The sequence below is a fragment of the Trachinotus anak genome, unplaced genomic scaffold (assembly GCF_046630095.1).
Source record: "Trachinotus anak isolate AG129_WGS33_773 ecotype Australia unplaced genomic scaffold, CSIRO_AGI_Tana_v1 ptg000005l, whole genome shotgun sequence".
Lineage (NCBI taxonomy): Eukaryota > Metazoa > Chordata > Actinopteri > Carangiformes > Carangidae > Trachinotus > Trachinotus anak.
Window position 1 is genome coordinate 7,847,737 of NW_027273856.1, and position 27,912 is coordinate 7,875,648.

General features: G+C 45.0%; 2 protein-coding genes across 2 annotated transcripts; one reads left to right on the plus strand and one right to left on the minus strand.

Moving 5' to 3' along the window:
* Positions 1-101: 101 nt before the first annotated feature.
* Positions 102-10,338, minus strand: arrb2b (arrestin, beta 2b). Its single transcript, XM_071478146.1, has 14 exons — positions 10,185-10,338; positions 4,954-4,984; positions 4,816-4,876; positions 4,337-4,381; positions 4,057-4,253; positions 3,276-3,403; positions 2,816-2,951; positions 2,637-2,721; positions 2,418-2,490; positions 2,141-2,278; positions 1,944-2,027; positions 1,178-1,254; positions 1,046-1,091; positions 102-828 (listed from the first exon to the last, which is right to left on the minus strand). The coding sequence occupies exons 1-14, from the start codon at positions 10,205-10,207 to the stop codon at positions 729-731; spliced, it is 1,224 nt and encodes a 407-aa protein (XP_071334247.1). The 5' UTR covers positions 10,208-10,338; the 3' UTR covers positions 102-728.
* Positions 10,339-11,640: 1,302 nt separating this feature from the next.
* On the plus strand, positions 11,641-27,909 carry cd99l2 (CD99 molecule-like 2). The gene is made up of 10 exons (XM_071478147.1): positions 11,641-12,246; positions 17,251-17,304; positions 17,793-17,834; positions 18,083-18,202; positions 18,613-18,693; positions 19,436-19,504; positions 19,584-19,637; positions 19,736-19,855; positions 21,881-21,946; positions 22,190-27,909. The coding sequence occupies exons 1-10, from the start codon at positions 12,186-12,188 to the stop codon at positions 22,249-22,251; spliced, it is 729 nt and encodes a 242-aa protein (XP_071334248.1). The 5' UTR covers positions 11,641-12,185; the 3' UTR covers positions 22,252-27,909.
* Positions 27,910-27,912: the final 3 nt, after the last annotated feature.

Genomic DNA, 27,912 nt, shown 5'->3' on the forward strand with positions numbered 1-27,912 from the left:
AAATGTTAGCATCATCTTCAAAACTCCATCAGTTGGGATCTGATCCAGATCACTGACTCTGGACCAGAGTGCTGGACTGACTGACAATGTGGAGTCGTACAATGTCTTCAAATGATTTATTATTTAATTAATCCTCTGCTCACAGTTTATCCTAAACATCACGCTTCAGTGTGTAAGACGGCGCGGTATGTTCATATTTCATTTCCCATGATCCTCTGAGAACAAACTGTATTTAAACAGGGTGAGGATGTGTTACTGTGACAGTGTGTTGAGACAGACTGCTCTTTACGCTCTGTATGAAAGTGTAGATTGAGTGGATTTTAAACAGACCCAGTGAAGAGGAGGTCCTGAACAGTGTGAACATGTATCATCATCATGTTGTGTGTTTCAGAGAAGAAAAAATAAAAACAATGAAATGATTTGTGTAGTTTCATTAGACTCTGATCCACAGATGATTTCATCACAAAGACGTAAAAGACAAAACTTCCTGTTAGTGATCAGTGTCACCATAGCAACCAGCTGATCACTGAACTGATGACTGACCTCCTCCTCTGTTCAGACACTAACACACAACCAGTAAAACTCTGAGTGAAACACAAGAACTTCCTCTATAAGACACAATAAATGTCGGGACGGGGGTCCACCTGCCCCCTGTCTTCTCTTCTCTGGCCTCTGGGGTTCATGGTCCTGAACTCAGACCAGGGACCCTGCTGGCCAATCAAGACCAGCTAACAGAAGGGGTCCTGGTCACCGGGCTGATCCTTCATCCCTGTCAACCTCAGCCGCGCAAAGTCTTCAAACACAAACTCATCAGCCGGACAGGAAGTACTGAAGAGAGACACACAACATGTGACTAACAAACTGTCAGCTCACACACACAAGGACACACAACAGAACATGTTTACTCTGTGCAGAGGCTGAAACACCTGATGGGATTTAATTAGAAAAACGAATTATGATAAGTTAAAGGTCAAACATCTGTTAACATGTTAACTGTCAGTCAGAGTAACATCTGTTATTATGATAACTACACACACACACTTACTTTGTGCCAAACTCTATGAGGTTTGCTTCTACAGGAGCATCAGCATCTGAGGGAACAAGACAGGAGGTTTACACAGTTTTTACACTGTAATTTGACTGTTAACTGGGCTGTGTGTGTGTGTGTGTGTACTACCTGACTTGGGAGTGGAGGAGGGCTGGACTGCAGGTTTAGGGTGCATCAGGACAAAAGGAAGTTCCACAGCTACATCTCTAAACACACACACAATACATAAATACAAGATATTAAACCCATGTGTTTACAGACTGAACCTACTTTTCAATCTTACTTTTCCAATAACCAAAAAGCATGCAGGCATATAAATAAACCATTCAACAGCCTTCACCAGAAGTAGATCTGTGATCATGTTGAAATGAAAATTGTTTTTTAAGTGAGAGAATGAAAATGATCATTCAGAGGTTAGACATGTGAAACATGGAGCGACTGAAGGACGCTGTCTCGTCACATGTCTGCATGTACGCTGACGACTCCTCATTATATTTGAATTAATACAAATCTAGATCTGGGATCAAAAGTAGCTGTTCACTGGATTAACAGTGATAAACTTACTCTAACCAGAGACACATCATCAGGAGAGGCAAACCAGGCAAATGCATGGGGCCCCTAAGGAGGAAAGAGGGCCCCTGGTTGCCCCTTTAACTGGTACATTTTGCAATGACAACTACAAACCCCCATAAAGACTCTACACAGGTCACTGATGATGTGGGCTATAGCTAGCATCTACCACTGTCAGCATGTGAGAAATCCAGGAAATGTCTGTAAATTGTAGTGTCTCCAAACAGTCAGCATGTGGGGGTTTCTGGGCCTCTGTGTCTGTGGAGACGTCCCTGCCCATGGCCCCTGGTCCTGAAGATGCTGGGTCCCCTGAATGTTGACCTACCCTCCACGAGACACCACCAGTTTGACCTTCACTCTGTAAGAAACCACGATGCCCATCATCTCCCTGTTGGTCCCTTCTTTCACTCTGTAACACACACACACACACACACACAAAGACACACACAGTGTCAGGAGACTGTACACATCCAGGAGTGTGAGTGAGTGTGTGTGTGTGTATGTTTGTGTGTGTGTGTGTACATGGTGCTGGAGGCAAGGTTGGTGTCTTCATGCTTCAGCTTTCCATCCAGGGCCAGGCCTCTCTTCTCCCTGTTGCTACCCAGCACAGGGGTCAGGGTGTAGACATGGCAGGAGGTGGAGCTGGGTGAAACCTGGTCACTGAGGGTGGAGGTGGGGGTTAAAGGTCAGGGAGGGAGTGACGCGAAGAAAGGAGAGAGAACAAAGGAGGATCCATTACTCTTGTTTGTGGCTGCAGTTTCAACATCTGTAACATCTGTATGGGGGGGGGGGTACTCACTCTGCTTCAACCTGGGCCACTGCACACTTGTACTGGGCCGTGGAGAACAGACAGATGTCAGCGTACTGACGAACTGAGAGGAGGAGGGAGAGTCAGTCGTCCAACCACAGTGCATCATGGGAAAATGTTACAGGTCCCAGCAGGTGTAAGATACAACACAGAAACTGATGACCATGTGTGTCATGTGAACCCAGAGTGAGTGAGGACAGGTGGAGTTACCTGAGATCTTCACCTTCTTCACAGTCTTGGTGGAGTTGTTGGTGACGTGGACGTTAACACTGATGGGCTCACCATGGTAGTACAGCTGCATACAGACACACACACACACATCAGTGTGTGTGTCCCTCTCATCTAACAACACATCACAGTGTGTGTGTGAGTGAGTGTGAATGTGTTACCTCCTTATCCAGTGAGGCCTCTAAGTGCAGAGACTTGTCAGACATCAGAAAGCTGCGGCTGGTCTCCACCATCGGCTGAGGACCCGGCTTCTCTGGAGCAAACTGCACCTTCCGGATCGCCAGGTGCACAGAGTTCCTGCACACACAGCAGCTTCAAACATGTGCATCTGTTCATGTGCATGTCCATCTACAGAGGCTGCAGCTTCATGTGCATGTTCATCTGCAGAGGCTGCAGCTTCATGTGCATGTTCATCTGCAGAGGCTGCAGCTTCATGTTCATGTTCATCTGCAGAGGCTGCAGCTTCATGTGCATGTTCATCTGCAGAGGCTGCAGCTTCATGTTCATGTTCATCTACTGAGGCTGCAGCTTCATGTAAACAGCTGAACTAGTGTGTCATGGAGCACAGTGTGTATTTCTTTGGGTGTGTCATGGAGTCAGTTTGATGTGAATCTGTTGCACCTGTGGTGGATCTTTTCATCCACAGTTTTTGCACAGAAGACTCGGAGCTCATAGTCCACGCCACACGCCTTCCCAGTGTCCTCTGGGCCCGGCTGGAGGGTCACTGAGCAGGGCAGGTTCTGGGGGATCTGACACATCCAGACACATGAAGAGAAAACTGTGACACAGATCAGTGCACACAACTCCTCCTCCTCTAAACCTCACTGAGCAGATTATGAAAACAGAGATGGTGTAAGGGTGACAGTCTGATCTCAGAGGTCTACTAGAGAGTCCACTGGACTTCGTGGCCTCTGTCCAGACCTGTTGGTGAACTGTGGGTCTGAAGACTTTTAGAAACAAGAGACGTCACTTAGTTTATAGAGTTTATCAAGAAACATGTTTGATTTTGTCATCGTGGATCAAGGAGAACAGACTTGTGTTTGTTCCAGTTACAACACAGAGAGAGAGAAGGAGACTGAAAAAGGCCTGAAGCTAGAGAATGACCTGAGAGAGGACAGGGGTGGAGCTGGGTGGTGTTGGTGTCAGGGTGAAGCTGAGGTGGTGTTGGTGTGATGGTGGGGCTGAGGTGGTGTTGGTGTCAGGGTAAAGCTGAGGTGGTGTTGATGAAGCTAAGGTGGTGTTGGTGTCAGGGTGGGGCTGAGGTGGTGTTGATGAAGCTGGGTGGTGTTGCTGTCAGTGGAGCTGGGTGGTGATGAAGTGAGGGTGGAGCTGAGGTGGTGTTGGTGTACGTGGAGCTGTGTGGTGTTGGTGTGAGGGTGGAGCTGCTGTCAGCTGGTCTTACAGTGAAGCTGAAGGGGTGGGCGTGCTGACCCAGCTTCCTCAGCAGCCTCTCCTGCAGGCGGCTCAGAGGCCTCTGCTCCTCCTGCAGGGGGGGGCAGACCTGTAGGGAGCTGACGTGCAGGTCCTTCCTGAAGGACAGACCCAGGACGTCCAGGTCCTCGCGGCCGTAACAGAACGCACACGTCAGAGTCACAAACACTGAGGATGAGGAGGAGGAACACATTGATGAAGGTTCAGTCAGTGAAGCGGTCTGGATCTGTGTCTGTCTGAAGGTCTCTCACCTCTACGGTCTTTCAGGTACTCTGGGTCCACAAGGAGCACTCCATCTACACACACACACACACACACACACAGACTTACAGTTGAACATGTGATATATGAGCAGTGATGCTCAAACACTCAGTGACATCATCGACAGATGAAGAATGAAACATGGATGAAACTGATGGAAACATTTGTGATGATGTAAGAACACAACTCGACAGAGTTTGTCTAGTTGTTTCAGTCTTTTTCCGACCTGAGTTTTTCCCAGTGAGTCAGTGTTTGATGTGTTTCTGACCTTCAGTTTCCTTCCTGTGAACTGAACTTGTTTACTAAGTACAGACTGTTATTCTAACCTGCTGAGTGTCTCCAGTCCTGCGTTAGGATCCTGCCTCTGAGTTCAATACAACATCTACAGAATTTAATCATTTCACTTCAAAAACTCTTGATATGGTAAATAACATAATCTAAGTGTGTGTGTGTGTGTGTGTGTACTCACCCACTGGGTCCACGTGGTCTAAGTGGTCTACGAAGTCTCTCTTCCCCAGATAAACAGTGAGCTGAAACCAGAGGGAGTCAGATAAACTGCAGCAGTCAAGATCAGAGACTGACAGAGACTCTGTCCTGCAGGTCTTACCTTAGAGTTAGGACTGGACTTCTTAAACACTCTGTGGAGAGGAGGGGTGGGGGGCAGGTGCGGGGGCAGAGAAAGAGAGGGAGAGAGACTGTGAGTCTGTATCTTCACATCACAGAAACAAAATGTCTTTGCTCTTTTTCTTCCTGCCATCTGGTACAAACATCCACTTTGACTCAAGAACTGATTAGAATCAGGGTCAAAGGTCAAAGGTCACTGTGACCTCACAAAACATGTTTTTGGCCATAAGAAACTGAATTCATACTAATTATGACCAGTGTTGTCGAGTTACTAAACCTTGAGTCGAGTTGTTAGAGTCCAGTCCAGAGAGCTGACAGAGGTCGACACTGAACAGCTGTCAGGAAGTGCAGTCAGTCACTGCAGTCAGTGCTCGAGTCCAAGTCCAGTCCTGAGTCCTGAAAATCAAGTCTGAGTTCAAAGTCATTTTTATGTCTTAATTTGAAAGGGAGAGAGGAGACAGACAGGAAGTACAGCAGAGAGAGTGGGCGAGAGATATGCAGTTATTTAACACAAATATCTAACAGGATAAAATGATGTGATGACGTTTTATATCCTAAAGGTCAAAGGTCAACTTCATCGTGACATCATAATGTTTTGCCTTTTATTAAAGTCACTACATATTTCAAATGAGTGTGGACAGACCTGGAACAACCACCATATTGATCTGAAATCAATTCAATAACCAAGCAATCAGCTGAGTCACAGGTTCTGTTGTCATGTGACACAGACAGACTGTATACCTGAGGTCTGAATACCTGAGGTCTGAATACCTGAGGTCTGAATACCTGAGGTCTGAATACCTGAGGTCTGAATACCTGAGGTCTAATACCTGAGGTCTGAATACCTGAGGTCTAATACCTGAGGTCTGAATACCTGAGGTCTAATACCTGAGCTCATTGTGCAGAGGAAACAGGAAGTTGACCACAAAAGATGAACTGATTGATTGACAGCTCTGGTTGTGTTAAACTTCAGTGAGACAGAGTGAAGATACACAACAGAGTTGTTGTCTAAACAGCTTCAACACTGTGTGGGAACAGGGGAGCTCATTACAACCCAACACACACCAACTGCTCTGTATAATGAAGTCATACTTCCTGCCTTACACACACACACACACACACACACACACACACACACACACACACACACACACACACACTGAGACAGTCTTTGGTGTAAACAGCTGACAGCTCAGTGTAACACAGGAAGTTCATTGTAAACTGAGTCTGACAGAGTCACAGAGCTGATCCTGGACCAGCTCACAACACTCTACATATGGAATGGATCAACTACAGTGTCTGTGTGTGCCTGTGTGTGTGTGTGTGTGATGAATTGGTTCACAGTATGGAACAATTCAGAGGAGGACATCACTCATTACTACAGAACATTATAATTAACTCAGAACAACAACATCAACCCAAACACCAGAGCAGTGGTTCTGTTGGTGATCCACGTCCACCCTGAAGGATACAGAGGTTAAATAATATCACTGGTGGATTCAGCGTCTGTCTCTTGACTCTCTCTCCTTGTATCTCTTCCTGTTGTTAATCAGCTGTCCATTCTGCTTCTCCAGTCTTAAACCATGGATCTGATCTTTTAGTGCACAATCAGACTGAGACAGTAAACAAGTGTATGATGTGGTCAACAACATAAAAGTCACTATCATTGTCTGGTCACAGTCACGAGAGAGAAAAAGAAAAACAATGACATTTTTCAGCATGTTTTTGAAGATAATTTCATTTTAAGTCATTATTAATATTGTCATTTTTTATAATTAGTTACATCTTTTCTCCCAAACTGTTCTGTTTTGCAAATGTTTTGTGGCCCATCTTCTATACTTTCACGACCAACCAATGGGCCACAGGTTGGGAACCACTGCACTAGAGAAACCTGAGAGGAAATATGTTTATGCAGAAACACACTAAAGGAATAATTCCAGCTGATGTGAAGGAAAAGCTGTCCCTCTGACACAGTGTTCATAAGACAGAAAGGCTCAAACATACAAGTAATTCCAAGAGATTTACATGATACATCAATACAACATTTAAAAAGACAATGAAGACACCTGGCTGCTCCTCGGTGACTCCACGCAACACTACTAGTTTATGTGAAAAGTTGAAGGTGACAGATGTGCATCAAGTACAGTGTGTAAAATCAGACGTATGGTTTAGCCCCTGCTCGTTATCCAGACACAGCTGAGAGTAAAAGTCCGTCAAAGGCGAAGCAGAGAAAAAGAGCAGAGCGCCTGTACAATATAAACAGGAAGTGGGTGAAGTGTATTCCAGGAAATGTGGCCAGTGTGCCAGTAATGTGTATGTCAGGAACGATTGTGCGACCAAGTGTTTATGTGATGAAACAGCAAAGCCACAGAGTCCATGTGTGTGACCGTAACAGAACACAGTAAAAAACTGTCTTCTTCATTACTGTAGAACATGATTATTGTGAAAGGACTGGTCCACGAGCAGAACCATTCTCAAGACCTGAGTCAGCTTCACCAGCTTTATGCACATGGCTGCAGTATTAAGAATATTAGCATGTGCCTGTGCAGGAATGTGCTGCCTTTTACATCCTGAGGAAAGAAAACAGGGGCAGAGAACAAAATGCACATCCTGATTATCTCCAGAGGACGTGAACCTCTTCCTGTCCACCCTTATTCTGAAGGCACAAAAACCTGATCTCAGCAGGGTAGAACCTCTGAGCTCAGCACTCAGGACGAGATACAACTCAACCATCATGTCTTTGACCTGTGGTTCACACTCTGCACTCTACAGTCTCACAGAGCTTACTGCTAACTGCTAACTGCTATCAACTGAACGACCAAATCTCCAAATGTTAGAGAGAAAGATTTGGAGATGGTCCGACAGCCATGAGACTCTGACCCACTGTTCACACCAGAGACCTCAGACCAAACAGGAACACCTATGGACATGATGCAAGTGATGCAGCCTGACGATGCAGGTGATGATGCAGGTGATGTAGGTGAAGGTGCAGGTGATGATGCAGGTGAAGCAGTCTGTCTGTACAACTACAAGCTGAGCGGAGAAAGGGCTGTGGCTGAAAATGCTTTGATGGAGGTACCTGCTGAAACACAATGACTGCACAACAACATGCTCATGGTCAACACACGTGCTACACAACATGTGATGAGTGCAGATTAACTGAGGGTGCTGTGTGTCATTTAACTGTGATCAGTGTTCGTGCCTAACGGGGAGGACAAAGAATAACATGATGCAAAGTGCATGTTTCATGTCAGACGACAACTGAACACAGCGCCCACACCCACACAGAGGGGGCTTCAGTGGAGACACTTCTCATTCACTTTGAATGTGGTGACACTATGCGTTGTTTTGTGTTGTTTGTGGTAGAAAATGAAAAAAGTTCAACTTATCAAGCAGCAGCACAATCAAATGCACATGTCCTCAGAGCTTCCTTTGCTCTCAAACCAACATCCATGACAACAACGCTCAGGCAGCTTCCTCAAAAGGCAGCTATGTGATGTCATGAGCGGGAAACTGTGACTGGTTGTTGTTGCTATGACAACTGCACCAGAGTAAGACACAACGTGAACATGAGTGGGATGAGAGTTTGTGTGTTGGTGGCGTCTTTTACAACAAACTGTATTCCACTGTTTATCACTCATGCTAAGAAGGTGACTGGTTGTCTCCAGTTGTGTCTCCTACATCACAGGACATCTGTCTACAGGTGAACCTCTCTCCTGTGATGATAACATGTGACAGTGTCAGGGGAGGTGCTCTTTAAGGAAGATTGGCTCCTCCACTGTAAAGCTCTACAGGAAACCCTGTTCTAGCCTCACTAATGCTCCATGGACTCACATTAAGGACAAAATAAATGAGACAAAAAGCTTCAAACTTCAGCTTCTAAACACCATCTTCACACAAACCTTCATCTCCTGACCTCGTGTCTACAGCCTGAAATGTCCCACATCTCAGTCTGAGCCTGCTGCTTCAGACAAACTGAGTATTTCTCTACACAAACCTCAACACAAGTCAACCAGCTCTGTTCACAAGATCTAAAACGGGATTCAAGGTTACCAAGGTTACCAGGTGATTCACATTAAAGTCCGTCTAACTGTCAGATATCCTTATAAACACTGAGACAGACTTTACTGTCTGACCATCAGAGGATCTCATGTAAGTGATGGAGACAAAATCCACAGTGTGTTCACAGGTTTATGTGAAGGTCACGAGAAGCTGCTGTGGATATCTCACCTGTGGATATCTCACCTGTGGATATCTCACCTGTGGACATCTCACCTGTAACTCAAAGAGGGACTTTATCACCACAGACTGTATCAGTCTGTGTAACACAGATGACTGAAGCTCAGTGTGAGCCTCAGATACGTCTTGGTACAGATAGAGGACTGAGGGTTTGTTCCCCTTCGTTACACTGACAGAAGAATCTGTCCACCTCTGAGCTGGAGGAGGGACTGCAGCAGGTAACACCTGACTGCCCAGTCACCTGACCACCCAGTCACATGACCGTCCAGTCACATGACCGCAGTCTGACAGACTGGGGGACCTGTGAGCCTCACCTGCTGTGAGATGAATGTTTGTGTCTCTGTTGACACCTGGTGGATCTGCACAGAAAGACACCTTCACCAAACCTTCACAGTCCCCCATCCACCACTGTCTGGACCACATGTGATCCTGGTCCTGGATCTGAGACTTTATCCATTCACAAGTCACAGTGAGACAGACAGACAGAGAGAGACATGTCCTCAGAGCAGGGATTCACAGTGAGACAGACTCACAGAGAGACATACAGTGGGACAGGCTCTCAGTGAGAGAGACAGTGAGACAGATGGTGAGACAGGACCTACATCCTTCCTCTCTTGACCCACACCAGTGCCGTTTGAGGAAGTGAAGTCAGACTTCAATGATCTGAGCAGTTTGAGACAGTTAGTTTGTAACATCTGGATCTAAAACAACATCTGTCTGTTTGTTGTCTCCGTGCAGGTCTACGTCACTGTCAGTTTCTAACATCAGTGAACTGAGGACAGGGACTGATGTGGACCAGTTAGACTCAGTTCATGTTATTCACGCTCGGTCTGGTTCGGCAGATTAAATCTACTTCCGGTGAGAACAACAAGTTTAAACAGCTGTTTTCAGAGGATCTTGAACAGTTGAGTTAACGGGACCTCCGACTCCTCCCGCCATCCTGACAACACATCAAGACCTGGATCAGACTCTTACCTGGTCCCCGCTCTGTCCCCCATCTTCTCACTCTGCTGTGGACCGGGTGTCTTAGCTCTGCTGGTCTGTGGTCTCTGCTGGTCTCTGTGATCCGCTGCTGTCAGCTCTGTGGGAACATTCAGCCTGTTTCCGCGGCTAAGGGACAAAGGCCACGCCCACATAATATGATGGACAGCAGCCTCTTTCAAGTAATACTACTACTACTACAACTACTACTGCCGTTAGTACCAACAGTGATAAGTGGTGGTCAGTAATTAAAGCCTATTTAACTCAAATAGACTGATTAATACATTTATGAAGTACTTGTACCTGGTGGTGGAAGAAGTACTCAGATGTGTACTGCAGTAACAGCAGTAACAACATAACTACTGTATTTGAACTCCTGCTTCAGAGTGTGTTGAGCAACTGTTCAGTGAAATGTTGAGTGTCTCAGTGAAACCTGCAGAACAATGACAGAACATTATTAATGTTTCATACTGAAGCATCAGTGTGTAACAGCTGCTTCATGTGGAGCCTCTTTTAACTACGGCTCCCAGCCTGCAGGTCGGGCCCCTCCAGGGGCCAACATATAAACCTCAGGGGTGGTAAAGTGGTTACTGAGATCCACAAACATCTGTTTATTCTTCCTTCCAGTGTGCAGAGCTTAAAGCTGCAAAACTCATGTGAAGTAAGAGATTGAAATATTTCCCTCAGACAGGAAGTACACAGTATGGAAATACTGAGGTATTAATACCTCAAAATATAATTTTTAATAGCCTCAATTTTAATAACAATTTTTAAGTATTAATACCTCAAAATTGAGAAAAAGACTGAGGAGAAAATGGAGGAGGATCAGTTTCTCTTCTCTGTTTGACAGAGGACTCATCACCTGTTGACTCTTCTAACTCTTCCTGTTTTTAAGCAGTTTTCTGTTTTGAAACTCCACTTGTTGCCATAGATGTGTCTGTTGCACAATCAGCCTGAGACAGAAAACAAGTATATGATGGCATGATGTTCCTTTTACTGTCTGATCAAAAAGAGAGAGTTTTTAAACATCTTTAATCTTTTTAAAGATAATTTCATTTTAAAACATTTTAAAACTTTATAAGTATTTTTTTAAATAACTTTTTTCTGTACTGTTTTGCAAATGATTTGTCGGCCCACAGGTTGGGAACCACTGGTCTAGACAGTGGCGGTTCTAGGTCTTTTTGTTGTGGTTACCCCCCCAACAAAAAACACCATTCTGCACAAACTAACTTTTTATTAAACATCAGAACTTAGAGAACCACACAGACATTTACAGTTATAATACCAAAAATATACACAATCACGAATACAAAAAGCAACGAGAATAGAAATAAACTAGTATAATAAATACTATACTATACTAAACTATATGAGCAATGAAAAGTGCTTTATTTGGAAGCAGTTCATGGTGTGACTGACTTTAAACTACTAATTACACTAGCTGCGCTGTATTAGCTGGATCCCTGCTGCTGGCTCGCCCCCTTCCACAACCTCTGTGAGCAGGAAACAGATGCGCCCACTCCCCACACGGTGGCTGCACTGACTTGACGTGCAGATGAGCGGTAGAAAACCGGTTCACTCGGATGAAAGCTGACAAACATTCCGGTTTTTTTTTCATTGGTCACTGCATTTGACCATATCGCCCATATCAGTATGCACCACCGGGTCTAGAGCCTGCTGTGTGTAAGTCCAGGAGGTCAGCAGGTTCAGGACCTGAGACTCTGAAGCTCCGACCCGGGACATCGACGCTGAGCAGAGGACCTCTAACTGCAAAAGGCTGCTTCCTCTTTACTGAGCACGTAACTTTATTTTGAAAGGCGTGGCAGGAAGCTGCACCGTGTGGGCGTGTCCCAGAGTGCCATAGTGAACGCCTTGACTGCGGCTCTCAGCGTGACGGAGCTGAACTGCCCCAGACAGACATAACGGTACCGGCCCGCTCTCTACCCGCACTCTGCTCAGCCTCCTCCGGGTGCTCCTGTGTGTGCAGACTGGGTCATGGCTTCCCGCCCTGTGTGGACTGTGAGCCTGCTGCTGGCGCTGCTGCTGCCGCTGGAAGGTAAGGCTTTGTCCCGCTCCCACCGGCGGCTCCCCATGCTCTGCCTTTTGTGCCGCACTTTGATTCAAGGCCGAGCAGCGGCCCACCGGCCCGACACATGTTAAAGAGACACAGCAGAGACCCACTAATCATACATCACACACACACACACACACACACACACACACACACACACACACACACACACACACACACGCTCACACACACACGCTCACATTGTGTTATCACAGACAGTTCGTAAGGTTTGCTCCGGCTCCTGATGTTTCTCATAGAACAGCTGTCGACGTTAAACAGCTGCACGAGGCTCAGTGATGACAGACTGATCGATAAACAGATGTATTGGTTGAGTATTAGTTATTGGTTAGTTATGGGATGTGGTAGGTGTCGGGGATGGGAGTGAAGAGGCACCACCCTCAGTGACCTGTCTGTCTGCAGCTGCACTTGCTGACAATGATGTCATCCTGATGATGGATATGAAAAGTTAACATGTGATCTCTACGTTCACCTCACCGTGTCTGATCTGTTCTGAAATGATTTCATCCTTCAGAGCATCAGACATATGAAATAGAGTCCGAGTGAAACTGCAGGCGATGAGCAGAGGAAATAAAGAGCTGGGAGGCAGGTTCATGCAAATCAAGTGAAAATACTGTGATTTCATTTTAGCTGGTGTAACCAGGGGGGGTGGTTTTCCATATACCAGGTAGTGTAATTATATATATGTTTAAAATATTTATCTTTAGGTTAATATAGGTCAGTGGGATCAGGTAAATATCAAGTGAGGATAATAATGTGAGCAATATGTCTCTCTCTCTCTCTCTCTCTCTCTCTCTCTCTCTGTATCTGCTTTAACTGTCTCCTGACTCTCTTTACACTAATGAAGAAGAACTGATGCCAGAAACACATTTATTATGACAGTGATGAAGAAGCTGTTTTTACTGAGCCGCCTGACAAGCTCAGTATCGACACTTCCACGTTCTGTATTTCAGAGTGTTTTCTATTTGATGCTGCTTTAAACTTCTACCTCACCATATTTCAGAGGGAAATATTTTCACTGCACCACATTTATCTTCAAATTATGATTTTACACACAAGACGTGATCAACTTATCAAATTTTAAACAGTAGAGACGAACAGTTAATGGAAATATTATCAAAATGATGACAGCAGATGCAGGTTTTTAACTGATATAAAACCAGAGACCAGAGAAGAGTCAGTGTGTGGTTCTGCACAGACGCTTCAGATGACACATCATCTTCATCACGTTCTCCAGATATAAAGAAACAAAAATCACATCATCATTTTTAGATTCTTCAGTCAAAATTCCGTAAAAATTGCTGATGATTCCCACTGAAATCATGACTCATCGCAGCATCTGTCCAAATAGTCACATTGTGATTTTTTTGTTTATTGTTCAGCTCTGTTAAACAGTTGCACATTAAAGTACCACCACTGCAGAAAGTAGGTCAGACTAGTGTATTAAAGCATCAGTGACAACAGGATGTCTATGAGAATATATCAATTAACGTTAAAACACTTCCAATGTCAGAACTTTAACTGTTGATGCTTCAAGTAGATTCTGTTGATAATCCTCTGATTTTTACTTGTAACAGAGTATTTTTACTTTTTACTTCAGTAAAAGATGTGAGAGCTGCACCTGTACTACATCCGTTCACTGCACCTCCTCCTCCTTCTTCACCTCCTCCACTTCCTCCTCCTCCACATCAGGGCTGTGTGTCACTGACATTAAGGAGGATTTACTCTGAACATTATCACTTCTTTGATAAAAATGATTGATTGAATATCTCCATCACAGTTCTGTTGTCTGTTAAGTGGGGACAGCTGTGGACAGGTGGGGGCAGATGGGGGCAGGTGGGAGCATATGGGAGCAGGTGGGGGCAGGTGGGAGCAGGTGGGCGGGGCAGCTCCTCTGTATTCAGACCACATCTGTGTAGAGAAACAGGAAGTGAGCTGATGGAGATCAGGGTGATGGAGGGGGTCGAAATGAAACTAAACAGAAACACAGTTAAATGAAACACACATTGTTATTTGTATTTATCTAGTGTTATAACTAAATCAAAATAATCTTAATGAGAATTATTTAGCTTTTATTTTTGATAAACTAACATGAATTTTCCTGATACAACACAGAAAAACTTTTTATTTTTCTTTTTAAGAGGAAAATGAATCATCGACACCAAAATGACAAACAATCAACTGTCCACTCACAGATGTGGGGGAGGGACAGAGATAAATCATGTCCCCCCCTCTGAAGACAGACCCCTCTGTCCCAACACAGATGATCTTCAAAGACCCCAAAGACTCCAAAGACTCCAATGACCCCAAAGTCTCCAATGGCCCCAAAGACTCCAATGACTCCAAAGACCCCAAAGACTTCAATAACCCCAAAGACTCCAATGACCATAAAGGCCCCAAAGATTCCAAAGACCCAAAGACTCCAATAACCCCAAAATCTCCAAAGACCCAAAAGACGCCAATGACCCCAAAGACTCCAAAGACTCCAATGACCCCAAAGACTCCAATGACCCCAAATACGCCAATGACCCCAAAGACTCCAATGACCCCAGTCACTCTGAAGACAGTCACAGCCTCTGTCAGGCTGGTGGGTCTTAAATGTCCTCAGACTCCTTCATACAGACAGGTTGGGTGTTTCAGTGCACAGGGGAGTCTGAGGCCTCCACCTCTGCAGGATCCTCAGTGGGTTGGTCTCTTCTCTGAGGACACAGCTGCTCTCACCTTGTTAGACTCTGGTTCATGTCTGTGTGATGACTGTGAAACACACACTCACTAAACTCTACGGGTGTGTGGTTGAGATCAAAATGAAGGTGGAGTTAGAAGGTGGGTGTGGTCTGACCACTGAGTCCAGATGATACTAATGATCGATGATGCATCTTCCTCTTAAAAAGAAATCAAATGTTTCACATTTAATTATCAGACAGAAACACATATATATAAATAACAGTGTGTTTGTTGTATTTCACTTTTATTTAGACATTTCAATCTTCCATATGATCTAAATTCATTGTGCTGACAAGAATATTAATCACCTGGAGCATGTTCAGAGACAACATCTTCATAATCTCTAATTAAATGGAGCAGAGGGAGGTGGTCTGTGTGGAGGAGGGGCTTCAGGACTCCAGAGTCAGGATCCATCAGACTTCCTGTTGTCGTTGGCAACAAAAACATTTTGGTAAAGGATGTGATAAAATCATGTTTCATTAATCATTAATAGTAAATAAACATCAGATACATTTTGGTGGAAAACTAATGAAATTCATTTTTAATGAACTGATAAACCCATTATCGCCAGTTTCATGGTTAGACAAACATTCATGAATATAATTTCCTCATTATGTTAATATAATACAGGCAGCATCACATTTCCTTCACAACATTGTAAATGAGTTTTAAAAAGTTTCTTTGTCAGAATCTTTGCTGCATCATTTCAGACAAATGAATAATAATTAAGACTAATGATTGGAGCTGTCCTGTCTCCAGCTCTACAGGTGTGTTTATAACAGTGTAATAAACAAAGTAAATGTGTGAATATAAACAGGACTAAATAAAAGAATAAATAGCCTTTAGCTTCTGCAATTGCTCTTTGTTATTCTTTTATTCCTGTTTATATTTTTACATTTAGGTTCTGATAATTTTACAGATTTATTCTTTTTTTAAGACACTCCTAAGCCCCTTGTTATTATTGCCACCTTTGTCAATATCTGTGTTAAAGCATAAATACATTTAAAAAAGAATACATATTAATATTTATGTTAATTGTTACTGACACCATTGATGTGTGTGATGATGATGATTGTGACTGGTCTGGTTCTTTTCCTGAACTTATTATTTAATTTTTTTTTTTTTTGATTTTCTTAAACAATTTGTTTTTGTTTCATTGATAATTTGTATCATTTATTTACAAAGTCAGTTTGTGTATTTTCTAATGTTTGTTCTGCATTTTCTTCTTGTGACCATTAGTGTCCTTATCTTGTGTCAGAGCTAATGAGTGTTAATCAGTCAGAGTCATGAAGCTGCAGCGTCGTTAATGTTAATGACTCTTCTCATATTTAAGGTTTAATAAAGAGACAAACATGAAGTTATAGTCTCTTCATTGCAGCATGTTGAGACACGCGCAAACACACACACACACACACACACACACACACACACACACACACACACACACACACACACACACACACACACACACACTGGCAGAGTGAGGTTATCAGGGTTTTGTTTGTCTCTTTGTGTCTCTGTGCTGAATGACCTGTGGACTGTGGTCCAGACAACAAACAGAGGATTAGTTCTCGTGGGGTCCAGTCTGGCTCTGGGGCCCCAGGGTGTGTGTCAGTGTGACACTGTAACAACAGCTGATCAGTGAACAGCTCAAACATCAATTACAGTTGTGTAAATGTTGCACACAACATACACACACACACACGTATACAACATTTACACAACTGTAGTCAGAGATCAGACAATACGAGGTGAATCTAACATGTCTCATAAATCTGTCTCCTCTGTCCTCTCTACTGTCTCCTCTCTCCTTTCTCCTGTCTCCTCTGCCCTCTCTCCTCTCTCCTGTCTCTTCTCCTCTGTCTCCTCTGCCCTCTCTCCTGTCTCCTCTCTCCTCTCCTCTGTCTCCTCTGCCCTCTCTCCTGTCTCCTCTCCCCTCTCCTCTGTCTCCTCTGTCCTCTCTCCTGTCTCCTCTCCTCTCCTCTCCTCTCCTCTACTCTGTACTCTCTCCTGTCTCCTCTGTCTCCCTTCTCCTCTCTCCTCTCCCTTCCTCTCCTCTCTTCTGTACTCTCTCTTGTTTCCTCTCTCCTGTCTCCTCTCTTCTCTGTCCTCTCTCCTGTTTCCTGTCTCCTCTCACCTCTGTCCTGTCTCCTGTTTCCTGTCTTCTCTGTCTTCTGTCCTGTCTCCTCTGTCCTGTCTCCTGTTTCCTGTCTCCTCTGTCCTCTGTCTCCTCTGTCCTCTCTGTAGTCCTTTCTCAGGATTCCTTTGACCTGGCTGATGCTCTGGACGACAGTAAACCAGGTAAGTACAACAGAACAACACTCACCTGCAAATCTGAGCTCAGGTGGATCAAAGACCCTGAACACCCTGAGCTCTTGTCAGGAGTGAATCTGATTGACAGTTCAGCGACCTCAGAGCTCCACCCACCTTCGTCCTGAGCAGAGGTGTAATGAAAACACCTGTGCAGTTGAGCAGGGTCTTTAAGGTAAAGTCTGCAACAGCAAAGAGGTTAAACATGTCTGTTTCAGCTGAGGACAGTGAAGGACATCCTCAGAGACCGCAGCTCGTGTCCTATCTCAGATATGTCTCCTCCTCTCAGTCTTTAAAGAGGAGCAGTTTCTCCTCTCTGAGTTCTCCCTCTCTTCAGCTTTTTGTTCATGTGAGTGTTCTGTTTTCTCAAACGCCTCGCTGGGGCTCCTGACTTTACTTCCTGGACCTGTTCACGTCAATATGTCTCTTGGTGCTGCCCACCTGCAATTAATACACGATTCATGTCTCTGTCTCCACAGCGACTCCTGCACCACACCCACCTATACCAGCAGGAGGACCAGGTGAGCACCCTCCCCCCACAGCAGCTGAGACCATCATCATTTAACTCTCTATAATAACTGTTTAACATGTGTGAACCAATCACTGCAGCAGCTCCAGTTTGATCACCTGTGTCACTGTGATAATGGTGCACTGCAGGACACATCCACCTGTTCTCACCATGTGACAGTGAACGCTTCATGTGACAGTGAATGCATCATGTGACATCATGTGTTAAATATCTATATAATTATATTAATGTTCTCTGCAGAACTTGATTTCGATGACTTGTCTAAAGTCAGTACCACCACCACCACCAAAGCCCCGCCCAGGGTCACACCTAAGATCCCCACAGGTACCAAGACCCCAGCCAAACCCAAACCCAAACCAGGTGAGAGAACACACCTCACAGCCAGCTCCCCTCCTGAGTCCTGGGTCCTGGACCTGGACCTGGAGGCAGGTTTAGATCCTGGTCTGTATTTTAGAAACCAGATATTTTGATCAAACCACAGTTATTTATTTTTAAGGAGCCTGAAAATTAACATGAAGAAACAGATGAAACTGAGCTGAGAGATGAGACACGATATGAACCACAAGAAAAGAAGAGTGACAGACAGACAGTCAGCCAAACGGACAGAGAAACAGTCAGAAAGACAGACAGACAGTCAGACAGACAGTCGGACAAACAGACAGACAGGTCTCTGTTCCTGTAAACACACATGATCAGTCTGACTGTCAACATGTGGACAACAACACGTCCTCTTTACAACAACACTGATAACTGACCTTTGACCCTTACAGCTGATGATGGCTTTGACTTGGCCGACGCTCTGGACCCCAAGAACGATATCGGTGGCAAAGACAAGAACAAGGGTCAGGGAGGTAGGTGGAACTTCTCACCTGTCACCTGTGTCTTTTAAAATGTAGCCATCATCTCTGCTGACAGCAGCAGCAGAGAGGGAGCTACTGGGGCTCAGATCCTCTCTTCTGATTGGCTGACTGACCTGTTGTCACTAGAGCTCCAGAGAGAAGCCTGAGAGAGGAGATGTAAAACTGCACTGAGATGGTAATATATATTCTGATGGATATCAACACTTCAGATAAAACACTGGAGAACTTAAAATATGGAGCTTTAAATATCTATGTTAACCTGTTCTGTTTCTGTTTTTCATTAATTAACTGTTCTGTAGATCTCTGAGCCAATCTTGATTCTTATTATGTAATGATGATGTAATGATACAATAAGCTGTGAGCTGTGGTGATCCAGTCTGCAAATACAGAGTCATGTGTCCTCAGTATTAGAGTTGGACAGGAAACAGGTCAATAGTAATATAATAACAGTGTCTGTCCACATGTTGATCAGTGAGAATGAGACACTGCACAAATACAAAACTTGATCTGAGCTCCTGTGATGAAATGTTCTCACATCAGAATCAACTGAACCACACTCACCTCACAGGCCCAGCACTCCTGATACACAGGTGATGGTTAGACATGTGATGTGCTCTTTATTCTGATGATTCTCATGGTCCGGACACATGATGATGGATCCAGGATACCAGATCCAGTCTCATGTGGTCTTCATCAGATCCTCATCCTCATTGATGATGTGTCTCTCCTGCAGGTGGATTCTCTGACAGTGACCTGGCTGATGTCAGTAAAGACGACACCTACAAACCTGACAAAGGCAAAGGTAAATACTGGGCCTGTGATTAAAGAACAGACCACATGTGTCTCCTCAGACAGATGTGACCCTGCTGTTATTTCCACAGGTGGAGCCTCAGGTGGAGCCAGTGACCAGATTGACCAGTATGATGATAACAGTGGTGAGTGTCGCTGTCTGTGGCAATGAGACATCACAGTCTGTCCATCTGAGCTCACTGTGTGTGTCTGTGTGTGTGTGTGTGCGTGTGTGTGTTTTCAGGAACCACAGCAGAGGTCGGCACCATTGCAGGGATTGTCAGTGCGGTTGCCATGGCGCTGGTGGGAGCCATCAGCAGCTACATCTCCTACCAGAAGAAGAAGCTATGCTTCAGTCTGCAGCGTAAGACCCAGTCCTAAAGACCCGGTCCTAAAGACCCGGTCCTAAAGACCTGGTCCTGAGGACTCAGTCCTGAGGACAGTGTCCTCTCCACTAACAGTAGACTCAACTTTGTGGACGTCTTCCTGTAGGTCTAACTCTGTGGACTAACAGTGGACCACATACCTGAAGCTCAGTCATTAGGTCAGTGTGTAGAGTCCAGTTACTCAGTGAATCTGATGACATCACCAAAACTTAATCTGCCTAATCAATAACTTGATAATAACAGCTGATCAGCTGATCTGATAGAGATTTATGACCCCCTGAACTTTCAGTTTCTTTTAGCGCATTGTTATGGTTTCAGCTGTCTTGGCGTTTTAATGCTGCTCCACAGTTTAACATGTGGAGACCATGGTAACATGGAAACATCTGTATCTGTGACATCACCTGCTGCCGTCATGGTGCCAACTTAACCATTTAATAACTGTAGGTGAGACATACAGCCTGAACCACCATGATTAAATACTTATATTTTTACTCCTTGTGGATCATAAAGTCTTCAACATAAAAACGACTCAGTTGTTTTATCCAGAGAAACCACAGCTCCTCCCTTCACTGTGTTTACAGACCAGTGCTGTCTGGTCCAATATGGCGGCGATGTTGACATATCACAGCAACAACAGGTCAGACCTTCAGCCTGCAGGAAGGACTAGAACAGGACCCTCTGTAAATCAAAATGTGATTGGTTAATTCACCTGCCACTTTCCTAACACACACACACAGCTGTGGGGGCTTCAGGCCTTCTGTCCTAACCAATGAGTGAGCCCGCTGATCTTACAGACAAATCTGATTGGATAACTCTCTTTGATGGTTTCAGGACAGTAACCCTTTCATTTCTGAACCAGACAGAGAATTAAGATTAGAATAAGAGGAGAATAATTATTAAGTGAAAGAGATGAATTCTAACATTTAAAACATCTGTGAAGGTTCCCACTGATTCACACACTTTTACAGCAGCAACAAAGTCAGTTACTAAAACCACAACAACACAACACAAATCTTTTATTCCACAGGATGTCTTCCTGCTGCTGCTCCAGGCAGAACACAACACCCACTGAGCTGTGGATGTGACAGTCAGAGTGCAGTCAGTACAGTCAGAGCACAGTCAGTACAGTCAGAGTATAGTCAGAGTGCAGTCAGTACAGTCAGAGCACAGTCAGAGTACAGTCAGTACAGTCAGAGTGCAGTCAGTACAGTCAGAGCACAGTCAGAGCACAGTCAGTACAGTCAGAGCACAGTCAGTACAGTCAGAGTACAGTCAGTACAGTTAGTACAGTCAGTACAGTCAGTACAGTCAGAGCACAGTCAGTACATTCAGAGCACAGTCAGTACAGTTAGTACAGTCAGTACAGTCAGTACAGTCAGAGCACAGTCAGTACAGTCATAGTATAGTCAGAGTACAGTCAGTACAGTCAGAGCACAGTCAGTATAGTCAGTATAGTCAGAGTACAGTCAGTACAGTCGGAGCACAGTCAGTATAGTCAGAGTACAGTCAGTACAGTCCGAGTACAGTCAGAGTGCAGTCAGTACAGTCAGAGCACAGTCAGTACAGTCAGTATAGTCAGAGTACAGTCAGTACAGTCAGAGCACAGTCAGTACACAGTCAGTACAGTCAGAGTACAGTCAGTACAGGCAGTACAGTCAGAGCACAGTCAGTGCAGTCAGTACAGTCAGAGTACAGTCAGTACAGTCAGTACAGTCAGAGCACAGTCAGTACAGTCAGAGTACAGTCTGTACAGTCAGTACAGTCAGAGCACAGTCAGAGTACAGTCAGTACAGTCAGAGTACAGTCTGTACAGTCTGTACAGTCAGTACAGTCAGTACAGTCAGAGTACAGTCAGTACAGTCAGAGTACAGTCTGTACAGTCTGTACAGTCAGTACAGTCAGTACAGTCAGAGTACAGTCTGTACAGTCAGAGTACAGTCAGTACAGTCAGTACAGTCAGAGGACAGTCTGTTCTGATGTGAACGTTCTCTGTCCTCTAACAGAGAGTCTGAACACTGATATGGTGAAGACTGAGAACCCTGAAGCTGTGGTGGCTACAGAACCGCAAGGTAAACACACACACACACACACACACATATACTGTCTATGTATACATACATGTATGTATATTTATTACAGTTTATATACTTTTGAGATATATCCAATGTATTCAAACTGTAATATACAGTTTTTCTTTGTATTCATTAACTTCAGTGCTGTTAGACCATCCAGCCAAACCACTAGTTGATTGATTGATTGATTGATTGATTGATTGACCTGCAGCTGAGTGACATCATGTTTTGTGTCTTCAGTCCAACAGACTCTTCTGGAGCCGCCCAACGCTGAGCCCCCCACTGAGGAGAATGCTGTGTAACACACACATACACACACCACCTACATGTACCACCCCCCGCCCCCAACCCTCCTGCATACACACACACACACACACACACACACACACACACACACACACACACACACACCGCACACACAGACACACACACACACACAAACACACACTCACAGCCATGCTGCAGTCTGTTGTGTAGCATGTCCTTACTCATCCTGTAGTTCTGTACTGCAGGACCTGGGATTTGTAGTCCTGTAGTCCTGTAGTCCTGTAGTCCCTCAACACTGAATGTGAACATGATTTTTACTCTCTGTGAACAGAACCTTTCTACATGTGATGACAGTAACTTATAGTTTAGTCTCTGAACTCCACACAGTCGAAGTATAACTGGAAACACAACAACAACCTGTTCATGTTGGTGGAGACAGAACTGGAGCATTTGTGGGTGTGTCGCAGCTGCTCTGACTCACAGGGGTCACAGGGGTCACAAGGGCCCAGTCCCTGACAGGGACCTGGACTATGGTCCAGTTAGATGAGTCAGTGACCTGCAGTGACCCCACAGAGCATTGTGAGAAATGTGGACCTGAGCTGCTGTGACACACTCCAGCTGTTTCTTATTGTTTTTCTTTTGTTGGATGAATGAAGGTTGTGACTCATCATCGTCACTTCCTGTTGACATAGAGCTGATTGATTATTGATCGTATCTGAACTGGATCAACATGGTACTTGAGTCAGTCTCTGCTCTCACATGAACAGTGGTACCAGGTTTCCGTGGCAACACGTGTGGAAACACATGATCACAGCAGCCTGTTATTATCACATGTTAAACTATGAGCCAGGCATGTACTCATAGATCTGAGGTCATGTGACCTTCATACTAAGGACATGTTTAATTAGATTTATGTGTTAGCTCTGTAATGATGTTTGTTCAGTGAATGATGATGATGATGAAGAGTCACTGATGTGTGACCCTCCTGGTACATATTCATAGACCTGGGGTCACTGCAGGTAACCCCTGTTCACTTCATGTGACTGTGACATCATCACGTCAGCGTTGCCTTTTTCACATTTGGATTTTGAAGTTTAAGGCATCTCAACATTTTCTACTGTAAATATCTGATGTTGTTTTTTCAACTCGCTTTAATGACGCAGCTTGATGAAGGAAGAAGTCTGGGTCATGTGGTGATGATCCATCAGCTTCTTTAAGAACCACTGAAGAAGTGAAAGGTTTAAGGTCACAGCACCAAATACACACGTCAACTAAAGAGTCACCACATGTACTGTAGAGAGAGTCAGCTGTAGCTTCAGTCCAGTTTCTCTCTGGAGGTTAGAGAAGGTCGTCTTCGGCGACGACCTGTCAGAGCACCTTGTTCCAGGAGAAGAGTGACGCGTTGTTGAAGATACGGCTGCTGCTATTTGTCCTGTGTTTTACTGTGTTAGCACTGAGGTGCCAGCGTCTGCACAGCTGAGCAGATCTTTATCCCACGGTGGTTGTTACATCACCACGAGTGACAGACAGACAGCTGACAGGAAGAAACATGTGGATCCTAACGAGCAGGACAGATGTTTCTCCTCATTAAACATCTGCACACATCTGTCAGTTGGTGAGGAATGTGACGCACAGACACAGAAACACACTGAGGAGCTTTACCCTGCTGTCAAAGGTTCATCAGTAACATCTACTGATTTTCAATCAGACTCCAGGAGGTTATTACCGTTTATTACAATCAGCTGATGTGACAAATGACAGTGGCACAGTAACTGTTTGCTGTGTGATGTCACATTTGAAGCCCCACATGAAGGAGTCGTTAAGATATCCTGTTAGAGTCAGTCCTGGTGAAGATGAGTCCTCGTGTGTCTCTGAGATCTGAGCTGAGCTGTGTCCCCGTTCGGGGGCCACATCCTGAGGAGGTGGGTGTGGCCCTTGGTTTTAACAGTGTGACCCTCAGGCTCTCTGTTGGTGTTTGCTGCCATGTTATCTACATTACTGGTGTGCAATGAATTTTGGGATTTTTTTATTTATTTAATCTTTATTTAATCAGGCAGTCTCAACAGAGATCTGAGAATAAGAATACACACAATCAAGGATGAAAATGACACAACTACAAAATACAGGAAACAAATAATTAACAGTAAGAATTATCATGAAGGTGGTTTGTAGATATGTTGAGCACCTGTTGGTTCCTCCAGGAGGAGAAGGACACGTCTGACCTGGGACAGTCCAATCTCTCTGCCATGTCCTCAGATGAGTCTCTGAGGGATGTGGCCCCTGAACTGGGACACACCTGTGGTTGAACCCCACCGGCCAATCACAGCGCAGAGATGAGGCCTGTGAGGTGTGACCTAAAGATGGCCGCCGTGGGATAAGCTGTAGAGGTTGATGTGAGTGTGTCAGTGTGGTGTAGAGTAGACCTGCTGTAGCTGTGTAGCTGGTGTTAGCAGCTGTAGTTGTAGGACGCTGATTGTACATATTACTGTGTTTGTACTGGTAGCAGTGTGTATTAGACGGTACTCTTCAGAGTGTGTGTGTGTGTGTGTGTGTTTACACTCTTTGCCTGCTCTTTTTACACTTTGTACCCGACTGAACTTTTCCTAATAACGTAGCTGAACTTTTTGTATCTTTGCTGACGACAGTTTGTCGTTTTCATAAAGACTCCTGTGTGTTCTCAACCAGAGGCTTTTATTTTGGAGACCAGGGCTGATTCACTCACTGTTTCCTGTCTGACAGTCAGAGTCAGTCACTGAGTGAAGTTGTGTTGATGTGTGTGAAGGTGGTGCTGGACTCACAGAGTCCACCTGGACTGAGGGACCCGCTTCAGGACTCAGACCCTCTGCACACAGACACACACACCACATGAACTAACCTGAGCTGAGTGGGTCTGATCTGGATCAGTCTGGATCTACACAGGTGGAGGGTTTTGGAAACCGGCTCCTGGTCTGAACTAGACAGTTGTTGTTGTTGTTGTTGTTGTTGTTGTTGTTGTTGTTTTTGTGTGTTGTATGGGACAGTGTTGTGTTACAGTGACCACCACAGCCTGGTCTCCTCCATGTTGCCTTCTTACCCACAATCCCTCTGTGCTGCTCCTCCTCTCAGAGTCCTTGAACACTGGAGCAGCTGGTCTGACCTCTGACCTCTGAACAAAGAGCCTCTGTCAGAGAGTTCCTGTTGTTGAGCAGGAGGAATTCACTGTGATGAGACGGGAAACAGTTCATCAAGACGTTAACTGTCACAATAAGAGTTCATAAAGAGCCGAACTGAATTAAATCAGTTCATCAAACAGACTCATCATCATCATTTGATTTTTATTGGTATGAGGATCAACAACACAACAGGATCTGGCCTCTGCTGGTTTTGTGAGCTCTGATGAGGCTGCAGGGATCAGACAGACCCAGGTCCTGGACTGGTTTGTATCTTTACCCTGAAGTCATGGAGAACGAGTACTCTGTAAACCTTCTACTCCTTCATGTGTCCTTCATGTTTCCTAAGATCTCAGCAGACAGACTCATTAACTCCACCTAGCTGCCTTCAGGGAAACCAGTCCCCTCCAGTCTTTAAATCCAGACCTGGTTTCCCTCATCATTAACACTGGTGGATTTCCCCAGTATTTGTTGTTTCCTTCTCAACAGAAGACTGAAACTGATTCTGAACCCTGTTGAGGGTCTGTGTGATGGTTTCATTGTCCTCATGTCCATGTGGTCCTCATGGACGTGGTCTGGACGCCTGTTCCCAACCAAACTTTTGTTGGGACTATTTGTGCCTACAAATGTGCCAAAGCAGAAAAAACCCAGTGTAGTTGGTACAGGTCCAGGTTTTTGGACTGAGAATTTGGGGAGATCCACTTGAGACAGACCTGACTCATTAGACCATCTGACTGATCTTCGTGCAGCCAGACCCTGAGGAATCAGGACTGACACTTCCTCCTCTGATGAACCAGGGTCTGGTCTCTGGTCTCTGTGGTGGATTTAAAGTGATCCCACATGGTTCTGAGGTGGTTTTGACTTGTGTTGTGTTCAGGGACTGTGAGCTGAAGAGCTCACCTGGTCACGGACTCCCCCTCTGGTTCTCCTCTTTGCCTTAGATCTGCACCGTCCCACAGGGACACGCTGCAGTACTCATCAAACACACCCCAGCTGTACTGCGCACGAGCACCGCCCACGGCTCTCACCTCCTCTGGGGGGGTCACAGGTGTGGGTGCTGCTGAAAGCCGAACGTCACACAAACACAACACGACAAATTTCCTGTTGAGTGAATGTATGAAACATCTTCATCCTCGTCTTCATCAGCTGCAGCAGAAAGTCACCAAAGATGATGAAGCTGAACAAGGACTGAACCTGAATGTAACACATGACCTCAGGGTCTGAGGTCACCTGAGGTCAGTAACTGTGCACTGAAACACCTGGTTACTGGTCTGGTTCTGGACCAGGACAGTCTGATGCTGCTGCAGCCATGTACCTGATGGTGCAGGTGTGGACCACAGCTGGACCACCAACCAGCAGACTGTAGCTCACCTTGACCCTGGTCCCTGTAGCAGAGGAGTCCAGCTGTGGTCTTGGTCCAGGTTTTGGGAGGTTGTGGACTCTGGTAGGTTTTTACCTTGGGGGTCATGGTTGTTGTAAATGTATATATGAGGCTGGGAGAGAGGTGACAGGTGACTGTACTTCAGCAGCAGTGGAGTCAGTGCACCTGGTCCAGGTATCTGGAGGTGCTTAGAAAGCTCCAAGTTGTCATGGCGACATAAACTGAGCTGTCAGGTGTCACAGAGACAGGAGAGTGAGGGAGGCTGTGAATGAGTCTGATCAATATGAAATATTCTACTTGATAATTGATAAGTTGATAATTTACTGGATCTGATGAAAACATGCCAGCACCTTGAACCAGCACATCACCTATTGTAGAAATAAAGGTATATGAGTGGTGTTAATATCATTATTAATATTAATAATGTTGTAAATATTAAGCTAACATGATGTTAACCAGATGAAATTATCCAGTTCATTCTGACTGCAGTTTCAGGTTTGTTATTATCTTAACAATTTGGATATTATCTTAAATTATTGTGCGCCTTAATTTTGAAATATCATATGATTGGACTCCTGATTGGCTGACAGTAGCTGTTCATTCTGACAATGACAGCTCCAGATCAGGTTTGAGTCCATTTTGAGGGACTGATAAATTTAGGCTTGTGTCCAATCAGATCAAAGCTAACAGGACCCTGGACTGGACTTAATCCAGACTTTCAGTCTGTCCAGGACCAGGTTTTGGTCTCAAGGATTGGCTCCAGGTCTGCGTCCTGAACTGTGTCAGGTTAACTGATGATAAACCTGGATTATTCTGGTGCCCGCAGTGTAGATCACATGACCCCTCCTCTCAGACAAAATGACACTCTGACTGTCCTCTCACTGTAGTGCCTGCACCCCCCCCCCCCCCCCCCCCCCCACCCTGCCCCCTCCCCAGGGCTCTTTGTGAGACTTCCTGTCACATACAACACATACACACAGATCACTGCTCTCATACATACACACTCTAGATGCATGCTTTTCTCTGCTGTCCACTCAGTGACAGGTGTGACCTGTCCTCGTAGCCCGAAGTGTAATCATAAGCTCTGCTTCCTCTTCTATAACTGATGTTACAGGTTTGTGTTCGTGATATGAAACCAATAAAGAAACAGTTTGAAAAGACGACAC